A 16,240-nucleotide genomic window follows, 5' to 3' on the forward strand; every position below is an offset into this window, starting at 1 on the left:
TATCGTTGAACACTCGTGGCTTTAGAGATCTCACTAAAAGAAAAGCCTTATTCTTATACTGTAGAAGAATGAATGCTGACTTAATACTTTTACAAGAAACCCATATGATATTCGCTTTTGGAAATCAAAGTGGGGTGACAAGGCCTACTTTAGTCACGGATCTAACCACTCCGCAGGGGTTCTCACTTTGTTTAAAAAATTTAAAGGAGATATTGTTGAATCCTTGATTTCTATGGAAGGTAGATGGGTTATTCTGGTCACTAAACTTGATAATGCTACTTTTATATGTAATATGTATGGCCACAACTTAAAATCTGCCAACAAGTCTCTTATTTTCTTATTACAGGGGAATATTGAAGCTTTGAAAAATACATATCAACAAGCTTTTATTATTATTGCTGGAGATTTTAATGATGTATTAGATAATTCAGTTGACAGATTTCCTCCTAAGATGAGCCTCACTAATAATATTATCTGTACTCTGTGTGATTATTTTCATATTGCAGATGCATGGCGCTATTATCACCCTGATGTAACTGAATATACTTGGAGTAATAATTTGTTGTCTTTTTTTTATTTCTCAACAGTTACTGCAATATGTGTTTGATGTCAGTCACCAATATGCTCCATTTTCTGACCACTTAGTAATTAAGCTGATTTTGCAGACTAAACACAGGGAGAGCCTCGATGCCCGATGACGCCTGAGATAGGCACAGGCTCCCTGTGACCCGAGAAGTTCGGATAAGCGGTAGAAGATGAATGAATGAATGAACACAGGGAGAGTACTGTACGTGGTTACTGGAAATTGAATAATAATCTATTAAAAGATAAAAATGTTAATGATCAAATCAAGGGATTAGTTAATGGAATTTTTTCAACTAATGAATTTGAGTCTCATGGTGCTAAATGGGAATATTTTAAATATAAAGCAAGATTACTAGCAATAAATAGATCTAAAACCTTAAAAGTGGTTAATTCTGATAGAGAAGTGGACTTAAAATAATAAAATAAAATAAATACCTTATTCAAAAAAGAGAGTCTCTCTGTTACAGAAATTAGTCAGTTAAAAACTTTGCAATTGGAATTAGACAATATATATTTAGAAATAGTTAAGGGTGCCTTCGTTAGATCTAGAGCGAGATGGATTGAGGAAGGAGAAAAATATACGAGCTTCTTCTTCTCACTCAAGAAAAGGAATTTTAAAAGGAAAAGCATCTCTGCATTAAAAATTAATAATTCAGTTTCTAAAAACCCTGAAGAAATTGAGGAATTTGTTACTAATTTTTATAGGAACAAGGGGAAAAAGGGGAAGTCACCTGGCTCCGATGGCCTTACTTTAGAATTCTTCATACAGTTTTGGGAGATTTTAGAACAACCTTTCTTCTTAATGCTTCAAGAATTTAAAACTGGTACAATGTCTCCTACTATGAAACAAGGGGTGATATCTCTCATTTCCAAACCAGATAAAGATGTAACTATAATTGATAACTGGTGCTCTATAACTCTTCTTAATTTTGACTATAAATGAATTGCATCCATATTTGCAAAGAAATTAGAACTGCATTTACATTATATCATCAATGAAACACAGACTGGATTTATGAAAGGTCGTCATATTAGTTGTAATACTCGACTTGTTCTGGATCTTATTGATTACAGAGATGAAATAAAGTCTGATGCGATTATCTTATTCCTCGATTTTTATAAGGCCTTCGATACTGTAAAGCATCAATTCCTTATAGACTCTTTAGGGGCTTTTGGATTTCCTTTTACACTCATAAATATTGTTCAAATGATGTACAAAGAAATAGATAGTTGTATAATTTTAAATTTTTCTCAACGGTTATTGAAAGCAAATTATATTTTTAATAATTGGCTCCAAATAGATTTGTCAATTTTAGGCAGAGTTTTCTTATCTAAAACAGAAGGATTATCCAGGTTTGTGTACCCTGATGGGGGTCTCGAAGTCCTGCATTTTGATGATACTAATAATACATTTAAAATTAATTGGTTAAAAAGATGTTTAAAAAATATATTTAAGAGGGTAGGTGGCCTTTCTTTTTTGATGAAATGCAATTACTCCACTGGTAAATTACCTATTAAACTGGCTAGATTTCATCAATGAGCTTTGTTAGCCTGGAAACTGGCTTACTACCACAACTTTTCACCCCACAAAACCATCTTATGGAATAATTTGGATATTAAAATTAGAAAAAGATCAATCTTTTTTGATAAATGGTTTAATAAGAACATAATTTTTGTGGCTGATCTATTCAACTCTAATGGTGATTTATTATCTTATGAAAGCTTTATGAATATCCATCATTGTCCCGTTCCATTTAAAGAATTTAACTCCGTTATTCTTGATTATTCTTAATTCCTGATGGATTAATATGTCTAATGAAAGCTTCCCTTACCCATGAGTCATGCACAAAACAACTTTCACAGTTATTTTTGAAAGGTGTCTTGCTTTTAAGTAAAGATTGTAATAATAAATGTATTCATCAACTTTTTCAATCTCGAAACTCAATTTCTCCAAAAGGGACATTTTTTTAGATAACATTAAATGGAGGAAAACATGGTTATTACCATATAAATACTGTATACCGAATAAAGTGAAAGAAGTGCACTTCAAAATTTTGCATAATATATACCCTTGTAATGCATTTTTGTCTAAATTTTGTGATGTAGCTGATATATGTACCTTCTGTAAAAAAGAAAGTGAAGATATTTGTCACTTATTTTTCTCATGTAATGTTTCTTTACTCTTCTGGAAAGATTTGAGTCTCTATTGTTTTTCTAAAATTAACGTGAATGGTGTTTTTCACATTAGGGATATTGTTTGTTGTTTTGAAAACCATAACAAATCTTTAGAGTCAACTGTTAACTTTCTTATCCTCGTGGCAAAGTTCTATTTTCACAAACAAAGAATTTCTTAAGAAAATACCTACTTTTATAGAGTTCTTATGTGTAGTAGAACATTTAATTAAATCACTGAGAGTAATTAATAACAAAAAATTTAGTTCTTTTTTGAAGAGATATAATGAGATCTTTCATGTAACGTGATTAATACTTGTTTTGATTTATTTATTTATGTTCTGTTTCTGCCTTTTTTCTATCTATTCTCATACATCTGTTCAGTTAATGTTGGATGTGTTGATACATTTTGTGTAATGTATACATGTTTTTGATTAATATCATCTTTAAGTTTGCAATAAAAGAAAATAATAAAAAATCTTTATCATAGCTGAAGGGACGAACAATACGATTGCAGATAAACAAACAGCAAAAATGACACACAAGCATAATCATGCAACGGACGACGTATATTAGTTCTGTGTAATAAAGCAAAACCAACGTTACTCACCTATCGAGAAGGAAAAAAGTGCCTCTGCGTCTTAAGTAAAGTCGGCCACATATTCACAGGTTGGAGTTTCCCGAGTCAATAACTCCTGAGCTAAACGCTGTTACTACACAAAACGCGGTTGTAGCTGCCTCTCTACATTACTACGATAGAAAAGAGGTGTTATTTGTGTAGTAACAGCGTTTAGCTCAGGAGTTATTGACTCGGGAAACTCCAATCTGTGAATATAACTTCCAGCTCCTTCAGTTCTCTCCAGTGCTGGAAAGTTGATTCTATGTTAACATGGGTCGTGCTTCTTGCCTTATCGTAAGCCTTTCTTCACATATTGACAAGCCCCGCCCCTTTCTGCTCATTGGCTACACGTTTGTTTTGATTTTTGTTTTGATTTTTGTTTATTATTCGGCCCGACTCAGTTTTCTGAAGCATTTCTCAAAAATCGGAGACCCTTCTTTTAAAGAAAACAGGGAGTCAACAGGGAGACAGTGACAGGCGTGTGACTCGTCTACATGTGCCTCAGAGAGCAACCTGCTGTCGTCCCGCCATGGTCTATTAATGTCACTTTTCTAAAGAACTTATTCCAGCTCATTTAAAGACAGAAATGTTATAAGTTTTGAAATAGTTCTTAGCTGTTACTGTTAATGACTGAACTGGTTTATTTATAAGGTTCACACACTTCTACCAGTCACAGATCATTAATGCTGCATCGTTTTTTTTCTCAATAATCAACTCAATTATAATATTTTGTCTGATTTTTTTTAATTGTGTTTGTCTGTTTGATTGTGTTCACTTGGTTTACTTTTTGGACTTGTGTGAAAATCTGATTATGTTTCAGGTCATATTTATGCAGAAATATAGGAATTTCTAAAGGGTACACAAACTTTCAAGCAACACTTTATATACACACTACACACTTTATATACACACTATACACACCTTATCAGATATCAGTATGTAATGTTAATATAAATTTATAAAAATTCACAAATAAACTTAGAACATATGTAAGCATGGTTGTGGTGTCTTTCTTTAAAAAGAAAGTGTGTGTGTGTGTGTGTGTGTGTGTGTGTGTGTGTGTGTGTGTGTGTGTGTGTGTAAAGTATCCTGTGATCTTTGACCTTTCCTGCTCTCTGTGTACACAGGACGTGTGTGAGGACACAGGAAGCATGCATGTAGGACAAAGTGATGAAGACACAGTAATGGAAGACAAAGCGTTCATCACTGAATCCTGTCCTCCATGTTTGTATGAAGGAACAGAGGGATGGGTCCTTCACCATCAGTCTGTAAGTAACAGTCACACTGCTGCTTTATTTGACTCTCACTGACACCGCTGCTTTAATCGACAGTCTGACGCGCCGCAACTTTAATCGACAGTCTGATGCGCCGCTGCTTTAATCGACAGTCAGGGGCGCCGCTGCTTTAATTGACAGTAATAGACAGATTATTGTGGTAAAATTAGCTAATATTAGCTAGTCAGCATACCTACTCCAGTTGAACCGGTCATGTGACAGTTGTGTGTAGTGAATGAAGTGTTTTATTAGTGTATAAATAATAAAGTTTATTTCACTCTCAGAGTTTTAATGACAGCGAGTCAGAGGACGTCCTTCACGCCGTGAACCCAAACGATGTCTTCAACGAGAGTGACCGTGCTGCTTCTGACATTCCTGACCCCACCCATCACCCCACACTGGCCACACCCACTATGTATCAGGTTGTGTATGATGTCAGTGGAGTGGGCGGAGACCAGCAGAAGCAGCAGAAAGTAGACATTATTTCCATTGAGCTTGGTGAGTCCACTATAAACATGTCATTATCTGTCTAAATGTTTCTTATTAAAAAAAATCATCTATCTAGATATCATTTAAAATATGTGGTGGTGTTGGATGACTTTTTTCCAGGAAAAAAGTGCAGTGTTAACAGCTGTTTATTTATAACAGAAAATATGTCTAAATGGGTGACAGTTTTGTTTCTGCCTCAGTTCTAAGTGTAAAAGAGTTTTTTTCTGATCTCTAAATAATGAATAATTTCCTCCTGGATTTTTAGCTGCTTGAATCTTTTATGCGTATGTCAGTAAGTGGAGGTGTTGATGTAATTCAGTTGTGTTGTTGTACCGAGGTAGTGCCAATGTAATGAGTTGGTGTCAGTGTTACTTGGTGATGTTGGAGTAACATCACCATAATGCCGTCACGCTGTGCCATCGGTGTTGGTGTCTCATGGTTCCGTCGGTGTTGGTGTCTCGTGGTTCCGTTGGTGTTGGTGTCACGTGGTGCTGTTGGTGTAATGTGGTGGAGTCGGTGAGATGTGGTGGTTTCAGTGTAACGCAGTGGTGTTGGTGGTTTAAAGAGGTGGTGTTGATGTAATGCAGTGGTGCCAGTGTTGCTGTGAGCTGGAGTTATCGGTGTAATGTGGTGGTTTCGGTGGCGGTGACATCGGTGTACCACGGTGGTTGGCATCAGTGTAACACAGTGGTGTTGATGACTGACTTTGAAGCTGTGATGTTATTGGGTTTCAGATGAGTGGAGTTCTCCGGTGCTCGTGTCTGACTCATGTGTGGTGAACGAGCTGCCGCTGGTTTCTACCATTAAAGTGGAACACGCCCAACCTGAGCTCGGCCATGCCCACTCTGAACTTGATCACGCTCTGTTTGATCTTAACCATGCCCCCCATTCTTTCATTGATGGCCTGGTGAGTGTTAGTGTTACCTGCCGCACAGTGATGCATGTTAATTTGTTGTTAATGACATGTTATTGATGTGTTATTACCTTGTTATTAATGATGCGTTATTAATGTTATTGATGATGCATTTTTAATGTTATTAACATGTTAGCAATAATTTGTGATGTTCCAGTTGTATCCAGAGCTGACGCTCACTGAGGAGGAACAGAAGATTCTTGACCAGGAGGGCGTGTCCCTGCCCAACAACCTGCCACTCACCAAGGTACAACACCATAGTTACATCACTGCTGTCTTGGTACAAAGCTGCAGGAGTCATGGGTCGTGTCACATGGAACTGGACTAAATTTAACACTTCTGTGAACATGAAGAAGCAGCAGATTTATACTGGTATTAAAGTCCTAGGGTGGTAGGACGGAGCCACAGGGTGGGGCACTCAGCTGGCATTAAGATGGGGAGAGGATTTGGGACACAGCCACAGAAACACATCTCCCATGACTTGAATGGCTTGCTTCAGATCACTCCAAATCAGAAAGGGCTTGACCTTCGCAAGGAGGCAAAGATGGAAAAAGCCTGCCTTGACAACAGAATCATAGTGTGTCTGAAAGGCTAGACTGTTGTCTAAAGTCACCCCTAAATTTTTGACTGCTTGGCTAAAATGAGGGGCCAGGAAGTCAAGACCAGCAGCAACAAAACCGGGAAGGTTAGAGGTGCCAAACAGTATACATTCAGCGTTTGATATCATGCAAACATCTGTGGATGGAATCAAGTGCAACAAAAGAATTGGCCAGAACTGGCAGATAGATTTGTAAATCATCTGCATACAAATGAAATGGAATGTCGTACTTTGAAATAACCGACCCTAATGGCAGCATGTACAGAGAAAATGGAACAGGGCCCAAACTGGAACCCTGTGGAACACCAGAGCTCAAAGGTACTGAAGAGGAAGAGAAATCACCAGTCATAATGGAGAAAGTCTTATTTGTTAAATATGACCTGAACCATTACAGTATGGGACCTTGAAGGCGATGCAACAGACAAACAGGATACCATAGATAGGCAGGCAGAGACACTAAAAAGGTGGCAGTGTCTTTGAATGTCCACTGTTTGTACAATCAGGCGAGTGGTTCATAGTTGTTCACTGTTTCACACACTGAGCCACAGGCAGACTATAATTGTGTGTGTGTGTGTGTGTGTGTGTGTATGTGTGTGTACACACAGGCAGAGGAGAGAATACTGAAAAAAGTGCGGCGTAAAATCCGTAATAAACAGTCGGCTCAGGACAGCAGACGCCGCAAGAAAGAGTACATTGATGGTCTGGAGAGCAGGTGAACTTATTTTCATATTAACAAACGAACGAATGAATAAACAAACAAACAAAAACAGTAACCCTTTTGTGTGTGTGTCAGAGTTGCAGCGTGTTCAGCACAGAATAAGGAACTCCAGAGAACAGTGGAACAGCTGGAAAAAAACAACATGTGAGTACCACAAACACACACACTTTTGTCACGTGGCTCAACACAATGAATTCGCTAAAAAAAAAGATTACATTATATCCATAATCCACGGAACATCACAGATGAAATGTCTAACTGTTGTCAGTAAAGACTACGAACGAACAAGTAGAAAGTATCTACAGAACAAAAACACAACCAAACAACATCAGAACTAAAAGAAAAATCCACTAAAACCACAACACAACTAAGTCAAAACACTTTCACAACAGGTCCAAGTAAAATGGGTATAAAATGTATATTATACTAATATAATATAATAATATTTTGTTTATAGCACATACCATTCTGTAAATTTCAGTTTATACTAATAGCCATCTGTATATTATGTTCATAGTACATACACATCTGTAAATTACTGTTTATAGTAATAGCCATATATTTTGTTACATCCTTCTGTAAATTTCAGTTAATTATATCCATCTGAATATTATGTTCATAGTACACACACATCTGTAAATCACTTCCATATTATCATTTTATTTAACTCATCTAAATCTTGTAAAAACTGTACTGTATATCCTGCACTTACTGCTATTGCACTCTGGTTAGACCTAAACTGCATTTCGTTGTCTTGTACATGTGTAATGACAATAAAGTTGACCCTAATCTAATCTAATCTAAAATGACAAATCTGTTAGACCGTTGTGTGAATTTAGATTCCTCTGCTATAGGAGAAACTAATCGTGTGTGTGTGTGTGTGTGTGTGTTCAGCTCTCTTATAGCACAGTTGAGGAAGTTACAGTCTCTGGTGAAACAGACGGCGAGTAAAGCGGCTCAGACCAGCGCCTGTGTGATGGTCAGACTGATTCCTCACTGCAGTCTAATCACTAAATAAATGATGATTAATTGAACCCAAGTTGTTAAAGATCACTCATTTACATGCTCACTGACCTCAAACCATGTTGGATTTTTTTTTTCTCTCTTTTTTCAGATTTTGCTCTTCTCGTTAACGCTGATTATTTTCCCAAGTTTTCGTCCCTTTAGTCTACGTGTGAAAGCCTCTGATGACGCATACACCCCGACTGGAGGTATGACTTAATTATCACCTCAGCAAACTCACACAGTCACATGACACACTTCTGCTCTCTGACTGGAGCAGTAAACTCACATTTATCTAATGAAATTCCGAATTCTGTTTTTTAACCTCTCCATGCAGTAATTTCCAGAAACATCCTGAACGATGAGGCATCTGCACTCGTCTCAACTGAGAACACAGTGGACGATAAAAATCTCCCCGGAGAGTTCCAGCTGGCGGCGGTAGATATGCCGATAATGCAGCATGATAACATGGACAACTCAAAGAGAGAAGACAGAAAGCAGGAAGTGCTGCTTCAGGATGATGCACTGACAGGAAACCGCTCTGCGACAGAGGTAAAAGGGGTGGAGTCAGAAAGCTCGCCATCTCATCCAGTGGGGGGTTCTGTGCTGGAGGTTGACGCGGCTAAACCTGCTCATGCTGATGAAATGTAGCAACTCAAACAAAGCAATGACTTTATTCCTAGACCCTAATCTCCAAATCTACTACACTATATACAGGTACTGTGCTGGAGTAGTGCACTACTTTTGGCTCCGCCGCATCCAAAATCACCCATGCTACACATCCGTTTGCCATGACAGGTTAGCGTCACAGATAGCGTAGCAGCTCAGATGTTATGACTCCATTTTCATTGTGGGTGGGGCTATCTTTACTACACTATATCAAGGATCATGGCTGTAGTGCACATTGTGATGACCGTGGACACAAAGACATTCACTGTCGGCTGTGTCTCAAATCACCGGTTTGGTATTGAGAAGAATTTTGTCTGTTTGCCTCGTCTGTTTCATGTCTTTCTTTTTAGAATAAACATCATCCTTGTCAAACCTGTGTATGTGTCTCTTTTACATGGTAAGAGCTCAGGTGAGAAGTTAAAACACACGCAACCCTTTTTTATGGATTCAGTACATTTGAACTCACTTCACAATTCACACACAATACAGTAACTCTCAGGTTGTGATCAGTTTGTACACATCAGTTTATTTGTATTATCGCTTTGCAGATGTATAGAAGCAATAAAAAGTTTATTGTATTGTAAATATTCTAATGATCAAGCCTAAGGTGATAGTGTCAAGGAAAAACTCCTTGAAACCTAAACCAGACTCAGAAAGGAACCTCGTCCTCATTTGGGTGACACTGGACAATAAATAATGTAAATGTAAAATTTCTACAACAGTTTAAAGTCGAGTGGAATCGTGTAACCAAGAGCTCCAGAGGAACTAACAGGTCAGATTTCATTACAGACTTAACACTAATTCCTTCCTGATGAAGTCTTTAATTGCTCACTGATTGAAGACCTGAGCACAAAGCTGACCTACATACTGGCATTTCAGAGAGTGTGATAGAGTCCAGGTGGTTCACCATCACGATAGTGGTTCACTATCCACAACAATCCCATGAGTCACAGTCAGGCCATGAAGATCTAGCTCCAGCAGCTTCACCACCAAGTGACGAGACTCCAACCAGGGTAGTGCCTCATGATGGATCAGGTATGTCCGGAAAGATTTAGTCGTCACACTGGGAGCTCAGGAGTGGCATGTATATTGAGAGAGAATAGGATAAAAAAGTTATGGGAGTCCATCAAGACTAGCTATGACATAACTAGGAGAGTAAGAAGGTGGCACAGATATGAGGACTTTCTGGGGCATAAAGAATCCCACTCCTCCATAGTCAGCAAACCTGAGTGAACATGTGCGAGAGGTAAGGAGACACTATGATCATGAACCTTCAAGATCTCCTCCTTTACCTATGAAAAACTATTCATAAAAATCTCAACTAAACAAATGTGTTTTCAGCCTGGATTTAAACACTGAGACTGTTCCATAACTCTGGGGATCTGTAAGAAAAAGTTCGGCCCCTGCTGGAATCTTCTGTACTTGAGGTACCACTAAATAGCCTGCACCTTTTGATCGAAGTATAATCAATGTGAAACTTGACTGGAATGCAATGCCAATGCAATGAGGATAAGAGGGGTGATGTTCATATACGTATATATTCAGCTTCTAGTTAGAACTCTAACTGCTGTATTCTGGACCAACTGGAGCTTGTTTATGCTCCTACTGGAACATCCAGACAGTAAAGCATTACAATAATCCAACCCAGATGTAATAAATACATGAACTAGTGTTTCTGCCTCATGTAATGACGTATTTCTTATCTTAGCAATGTTTGAGCTTCAGATGAGACCTTGGTGTGATTGACACTGGTCTCTTTTTCTGCTGCACATAATGAAATAGAAAAACCATCTAGAGTTATTCTGTAATCAGAAAGCTTACTTCTGGCTGCCTGTGGTCCTAATGCAAGCACTTCGGTCTTGTCAGAGTTACGCAGCTTTTATTGGTCTTCTATTAGTACCGTCCTCAATCCATCCAGAGAAAGTGAGGATCAGGTGGGTCTCTCCAGGTGAATGATGGTTTAGTGCCTGTGGTCATGTACACAACTCCAACAAACCTCTTACAACTGATAAAAGTGGCATCATGTTCACATTAGAGTGGGAATCAAAACACAAACACTAGTTTTATCTGTGAGAAGTAAAGAATAAAGGAATAAATTGTAGATAAAGGAATAAAACGACTTTATTAAAACAATCCATAAAAAAACAGCAAGAATGCACAGCTCTCTCTCTCTCTCACACACACAAACAACTACTTAAGGACACATCTAGAAGCAGTGTGTACTGGACATAATGTGAGGTCAGAGTTCATCATAACACTTTCTAGCAGCGAGGGAACACACACTCCTTAGCAGCCTGAGAACACCCACACACACACACACATACATCTCCCCATCATGAACATGTTTGAGCTCTTCTTGGTGTTTGCGTCATAGTCTTTTAACATTGCGTTTGCTCTGTGCACTACCTGGTAACAACTGGCTCCGCCCCCTCCTGCGTGCATGCGTGTTGGGAAGGCGTGTGCAGTCAGCTGAACCGTGATAGGCCCGCAGACAGGAAGTGCAGAAATGGAACACACACTCACTCCAGCTACACACACCTTCAGCTTTTACTGAGTGACAGCGAGCAGGATGTTCACACCGGGGACATGGACGCAAACACTCGTCACTGAACAGAGTCTTCGCAACCTGAGGATGGATGGACACACACTTCAGTTTTCAGAAAGAATGAAGTGTTTACTGTATTTAATATTTCTAAAAGTCACAATGTCAAAACAGGGCACACAAATCACAAGAGTTTGAGTGTGTGTGAAAAGCAATAGGCAAGGATGCAATAAGAGAAGTTACAGTAGTACTGAGTGTGTACACACACCTGCAGGAACTGTTGGCGTTTGAGGGAGGGTGGCGTGTGTGAGTGAGCACTGCTGGTTGCAGGGGTGTGTGTGAGAGCGCTGGGAGTTTTAGCCTGAGCCTGAACACTGCTGAGAGCCGAGCGGCAGGATAACGTTAACCGCGTCTCTGCATCCACAACACGAGCTGCTCTACCCATCTGAAACGCACACAAAGACCAGTACTAACACGTGACAACTCGCACACAAAGACCAGTACTAACACGTGACAACTCGCACACAAAGACCAGGACTAACATGACTCACAACTAGGGTTGCAAAGGGGCGGACAGTTTCCACAGGAACTTAATCTGGGGAATTTTGGAAATATTCCAAATTGGAAACTTTATGAGAATTTATGGAAATTTACAGGAATTTATATATAACACTCATACAAACAAAAACATTTTGTTTGTTCATAAGCAGACATGCATGCAAGGTAATAAATTTTAAAAATGACGTCTTGACTGATTTAATTGTAAGTAGAACTTTGATTCTTTTATTGTGTAACAAAAGCATAAATAAAGCTTTTAATAAACAAACTTAATTGTAATAAACCTATTTCCCTATGATTGCTGTAAAATGTCCAACTGTCCAGCCATTTTTGCACATATTGCACAATATCTCAGCCATTTCGCACATACTATACAATATCCATCATTTGCTGTTTTTTGCACAATTCTATATACTATCCCAAGGACCTGCTGCTAAGAAACCGTTCATTCTAATGTTACTGCATGAAATATTGTTTGAACATTCAGTATTCACATACAGTATTTACACTGGTCATTCAATGCTGTTTCGGTTACTGTTTATTGTCATATGTATTGCATTTTTTGTACTTTTTGTATTGTCATGTAACTTTTTGTCTACGCTGTCCTTTGTCCTGCACTGTTTGCACCAGGTTGCACAGTTACACTTTATGTGGCCAAAATTACTTACATGTCCATTTGTCCTTAGTAAGGTAGTTATTAAGTTTAGGTATTGGGTACAATTAAGAATGTAGAATAAGGTAATGCAGAATAAAGCATCAATATGTGCTTAATAAGTACTAATATAGCCAATATTCTATTAATATTCATGCTAATAAGCAACTAGTTAAATGACCCTAAAATAGTGTTACTGTGCATGTTATGGAAGAATGCAAGTACATGCAGGGGGTTTGGCCTCAATGGCCCTCCAGAAAGCAGTGTGCAATGAGCGAGGAATGCAGAGTACAAATTTAACTCAAATTGCATTAAATCATGTTTTAAACAAAATTATGCTGCAAGATTTTTTTAAAAACTACATTTAAGTTCCTTGTTATAGGCAACTCTGCATTTTTTTTTTTAATTCCCAGTTTATTTCCATATATTCCCATTAATGCACATGGAAAGTTTCCAGCCTTGAAAATTCCTGGAATTTTGCAACCCTACTCACAACACACACACAAACCAGGAATAACACGTGACTCACAACTCTCTCTCTCTCACACACACACACACCAGGACCAACACGTCTCACAACTCACACACAGACCAGGACTAAAATGTGACTGAAATTCTCACACACACAACGACCAGGACTAACACGTGACTCACAACTCTCACGCCAGGATGAATCTCTCACGCTCTCTAGAACTAACGCGTGACTCAACACACACACACAGAGACTAGGACTACTGTAACAACTCTCACACACACACGGACTAACAAGACTCATAATTCACACACACCGAGACCAGGACTAACACATGACTCACAACTCTCACACAGACCAGTACGAACACGTGATTAGCACACAGCTTGCACACAGCTCACTTCTAGTGTGTGATTTTGCTCTCGTTTGTAAGTCCTCCTTCTGTGATTAGCTTTCCTGTCCTGCAGGATTATTTCACTCCAGGAGTCACACACCTCAGAACACCTGTACACACACACACACAGTCCCCTTCAGAATTGGTTAACGTTACATAGAACACTACAGACCCTGTAGGCTCATGACTCACGTGTAAATGTCTCTGGTAGAGAGCAGCTGCAGAATGAAGGACAGGATGTGGTGCAGGTTCCTCACATGGAGCTCAGTGAGAACATCCATCTTGCCTAAACCCATCTTCCGGCCAATCAGGTGTGAGAGCGGTAGGCGTGTTGTGATTGGCTCCTCAAGGTTGAGAGAGAGGTTCAGGCAGGTGGTGATTGGCTGGTCATGTTCATGTGAGAGTGTGAACGAGCGTCTGATGGCCTCCATGGCCTGCAATGCCGGAGTGAGTGACAGGTCACGTTGTGTTGCCCTGAGGGTCGGAGTCTGTACAAACACCTCTTCATCCAGCTTTAGGTCATGCCCATTCACACGCCGACCTTTGACCTCTTCGTCTGACTGGGAGCCCTCCCGGAGTGTGGACAGTCTGCGCTGGTGTTCAAGTCTGGAGCGGCGGTGGTCTCGGCCAAGCGCGACATGTGGTGCCCCTTCCTGGAACGAGCCGTCACCGCCATCCTCTGAGCCATCCAGTCGCAGCGAGCCGAAGCCACTGTCCTCAGACAGGTCCAGCCCTGAAAGTGGAGTGTGTGAAGGAGTGCTCAGCACACTCAGATTCTCAGACAGGTCAGCAGCTAGACGGGTCACAGGGGTCCGGAAGCCATCTCGTTCCTGTGGCATCTCCGGTGTTTCAGATGGCAAAAGTCCCGAGATGATGCTCTCATCCAAGTCCGGCTCAGACAAAGAGGGGCTCGTCCCGTCCCTCCAATCCTCCAGTGTAGAGGTCACAGCCTGAGAAAACACCAGACGGCGCTTCATGCAAGATGCAGTCACTGTGTCTGACCTCAGCGTGCTAAAGGAGAGCGGGCCACCAAGGAGGGCATCCAGAGATTCAGACATACCGTGCATGTACGTGTCCCTGCAGCTCGGCGTCTTGGAGACACTCGTCTTCATGTCGGTCATAGATTTGGAAGAGAGGAGACGTCTGCGCAGAGACGCATCTTTCTTGGTGAGTTTGGGAGTCTCACACAACTGAGAGTGAGACAGGTTGTGTTTCTCTCTTCCCTGACTCTGGGAGCTGGGCAGATTCTCCTTCGGCGTGTCCATCAAGCTTAAGTGTACGGGCTCCTGCCCACATGGCCTCACATCCTCACTGTGCGAGTGTGTGTGTGTGAAGTCACACGTTTGGTGATGCACGAGTTTCTTAACCCATCCTGCACACTCCATGTCCCCTACTCAGGGTCCCTACAGCTAGTGAACAAAGTACAGGTCTCACTTTTCCACTGGAAGAAAATGTCAAATTTTACAAAAACAAAAAAAAACATTAATGATGAAAATAAGCAATTTGTGAATAATAAATTGAAACAATACTTTATAACATCTTTAACAATAGAATATGACTAAAGTGGATTCAATAAAAAAATGCAGTCAACTTTTACTTAAAAAACATTAAAGTATCAAGAAAGGAAAAGTAAACAATAATATTAAAGAAAGCTAACAGACTAACGCTAAGGAGTCCCTTAGGGGCACTGAGGGAAAGTGACCCAGTGTGTGTGTGTGTGTTTGGGTGGGTGTGGGTGTGTTCGAGGAAGATCAGAATAATCGAGTTAACGTGAATAGTGAGAAGAGAGAAGCACTGAGGAGATTAACGATCAAGTGTTTGGAGGCGTTTGAGTGAAAACAGCAGCGATGAGAAGAATTACAACGGCTTGTTGTTGCCATGATTACAGGTGGCGTGTTCCACTAACGCCCTCGCGCATTTAAATCCTCGCGCCGAAAGCAGCACAAAAAGCGGCAAACGCGCGCATGCGCGCTCACACTGAACATTATAATAAGTAAACAAAAATCATACCATTTTGTACTTATTAACGAATTAATCAAACAAAGAAAACAACTTCAGTCAAAAAGTTGAACTGAAATTTACCGCGTAAAGTGTGTGCTAGACAAAAGCTGTATGTGTGTATGTGTTAATAAATATTAACCATCAGACAATTATCCGAGCTCACCATAAAAAACACAGGAGTTTAATTTCATAATTAATGATTAACATATCACTCACACACTACATTTAAGCATTACTTAAATCCTCAGACACACAGAAGTATTAATTGGACCTTTGATGAAGCAGTAGTTCTCTCTTTCTCTCTCCTTCCTTCCCACGTGCCCCGGTGTCACCTGCAGCTCATTAAAACCTCGCGCACTAAAACAAGCGGTTCATATTTGGTGCCGCACGTTGATTGGTTAGTGACGCACTTCCGGATGGTTTAGGGCTGGAAACAGGTCAGTATATTTGTTTTTAACAACATTAAAAAGTTAGTGCTATAGTTGCGTACATTTTATACATATTTCAATTTTTCAAAATTAATTTTAAAGAATATAATTATAAAGAATTCAAGATTGATATTGGACTTAAATATTTACGTGT

At 39.7% G+C, this 16,240-nt stretch overlaps 2 protein-coding genes across 8 annotated transcripts in view; one reads left to right on the forward strand and one right to left on the reverse strand.

The window, feature by feature from the left end:
- The window catches only part of creb3l4 (cAMP responsive element binding protein 3-like 4), an 11,381-nt gene extending 1,970 nt beyond the window's left edge, over positions 1-9,411 (forward strand). For all 4 annotated transcript variants that reach the window (XM_047811241.1, XM_047811239.1, XM_027154864.2 and 1 more), the window contains 9 exons: positions 4,504-4,644; positions 4,935-5,148; positions 5,874-6,046; positions 6,210-6,299; positions 7,256-7,362; positions 7,444-7,512; positions 8,263-8,347; positions 8,483-8,579; positions 8,708-9,411. In XM_047811241.1, the coding sequence (XP_047667197.1) occupies positions 4,528-4,644; positions 4,935-5,148; positions 5,874-6,046; positions 6,210-6,299; positions 7,256-7,362; positions 7,444-7,512; positions 8,263-8,347; positions 8,483-8,579; positions 8,708-9,021 (1,266 nt within the window). In that variant the 5' untranslated portion in view covers positions 4,504-4,527 and the 3' untranslated portion in view covers positions 9,022-9,411. The remainder of the gene's footprint in view (positions 1-4,503; positions 4,645-4,934; positions 5,149-5,873; positions 6,047-6,209; positions 6,300-7,255; positions 7,363-7,443; positions 7,513-8,262; positions 8,348-8,482; positions 8,580-8,707) is intronic.
- Positions 9,412-11,142: 1,731 nt separating this feature from the next.
- Positions 11,143-16,084, reverse strand: fbxo43 (F-box protein 43). Of its 4 annotated transcripts, none has more exons than XM_027154697.2 (5): positions 15,930-16,084; positions 13,850-15,066; positions 13,665-13,767; positions 11,850-12,026; positions 11,143-11,665 (listed from the first exon to the last, which is right to left on the reverse strand). In XM_027154697.2, exons 2-5 carry the CDS (start codon positions 15,040-15,042, stop codon positions 11,408-11,410), a joined length of 1,731 nt encoding a protein of 576 aa, XP_027010498.1. In that variant the 5' UTR covers positions 15,043-15,066; positions 15,930-16,084; the 3' UTR covers positions 11,143-11,407. The 4 variants fall into 4 exon arrangements, with proteins under 4 accessions (XP_027010498.1, XP_027010506.1, XP_027010530.1 ...); XM_027154705.2 differs by having other exon boundaries at positions 13,850-15,098; positions 15,930-16,078; XM_027154729.2 differs by lacking the exon at positions 15,930-16,084 and adding an exon at positions 15,822-15,845.
- Positions 16,085-16,240: the final 156 nt, after the last annotated feature.

This window comes from Tachysurus fulvidraco, chromosome 3 (assembly GCF_022655615.1).
Source record: "Tachysurus fulvidraco isolate hzauxx_2018 chromosome 3, HZAU_PFXX_2.0, whole genome shotgun sequence".
NCBI lineage: Eukaryota > Metazoa > Chordata > Actinopteri > Siluriformes > Bagridae > Tachysurus > Tachysurus fulvidraco.

Coding starts and splice junctions, on each gene's coding strand:
- fbxo43 (XM_027154697.2), bottom strand. CDS start 15,042: ATGGAGTGTGCAGGATGGGTTAAGAAACTCGTGCATCACCAAACGTGT. Junction 13,768..13,849: donor TCTACCAGAGACATTTACAC/GTGAGTCATGAG, acceptor GTGTGTGTACAG/GTGTTCTGAGGTGTGTGACT. Junction 11,666..11,849: donor AACGCCAACAGTTCCTGCAG/GTGTGTGTACAC, acceptor ATCCATCCTCAG/GTTGCGAAGACTCTGTTCAG.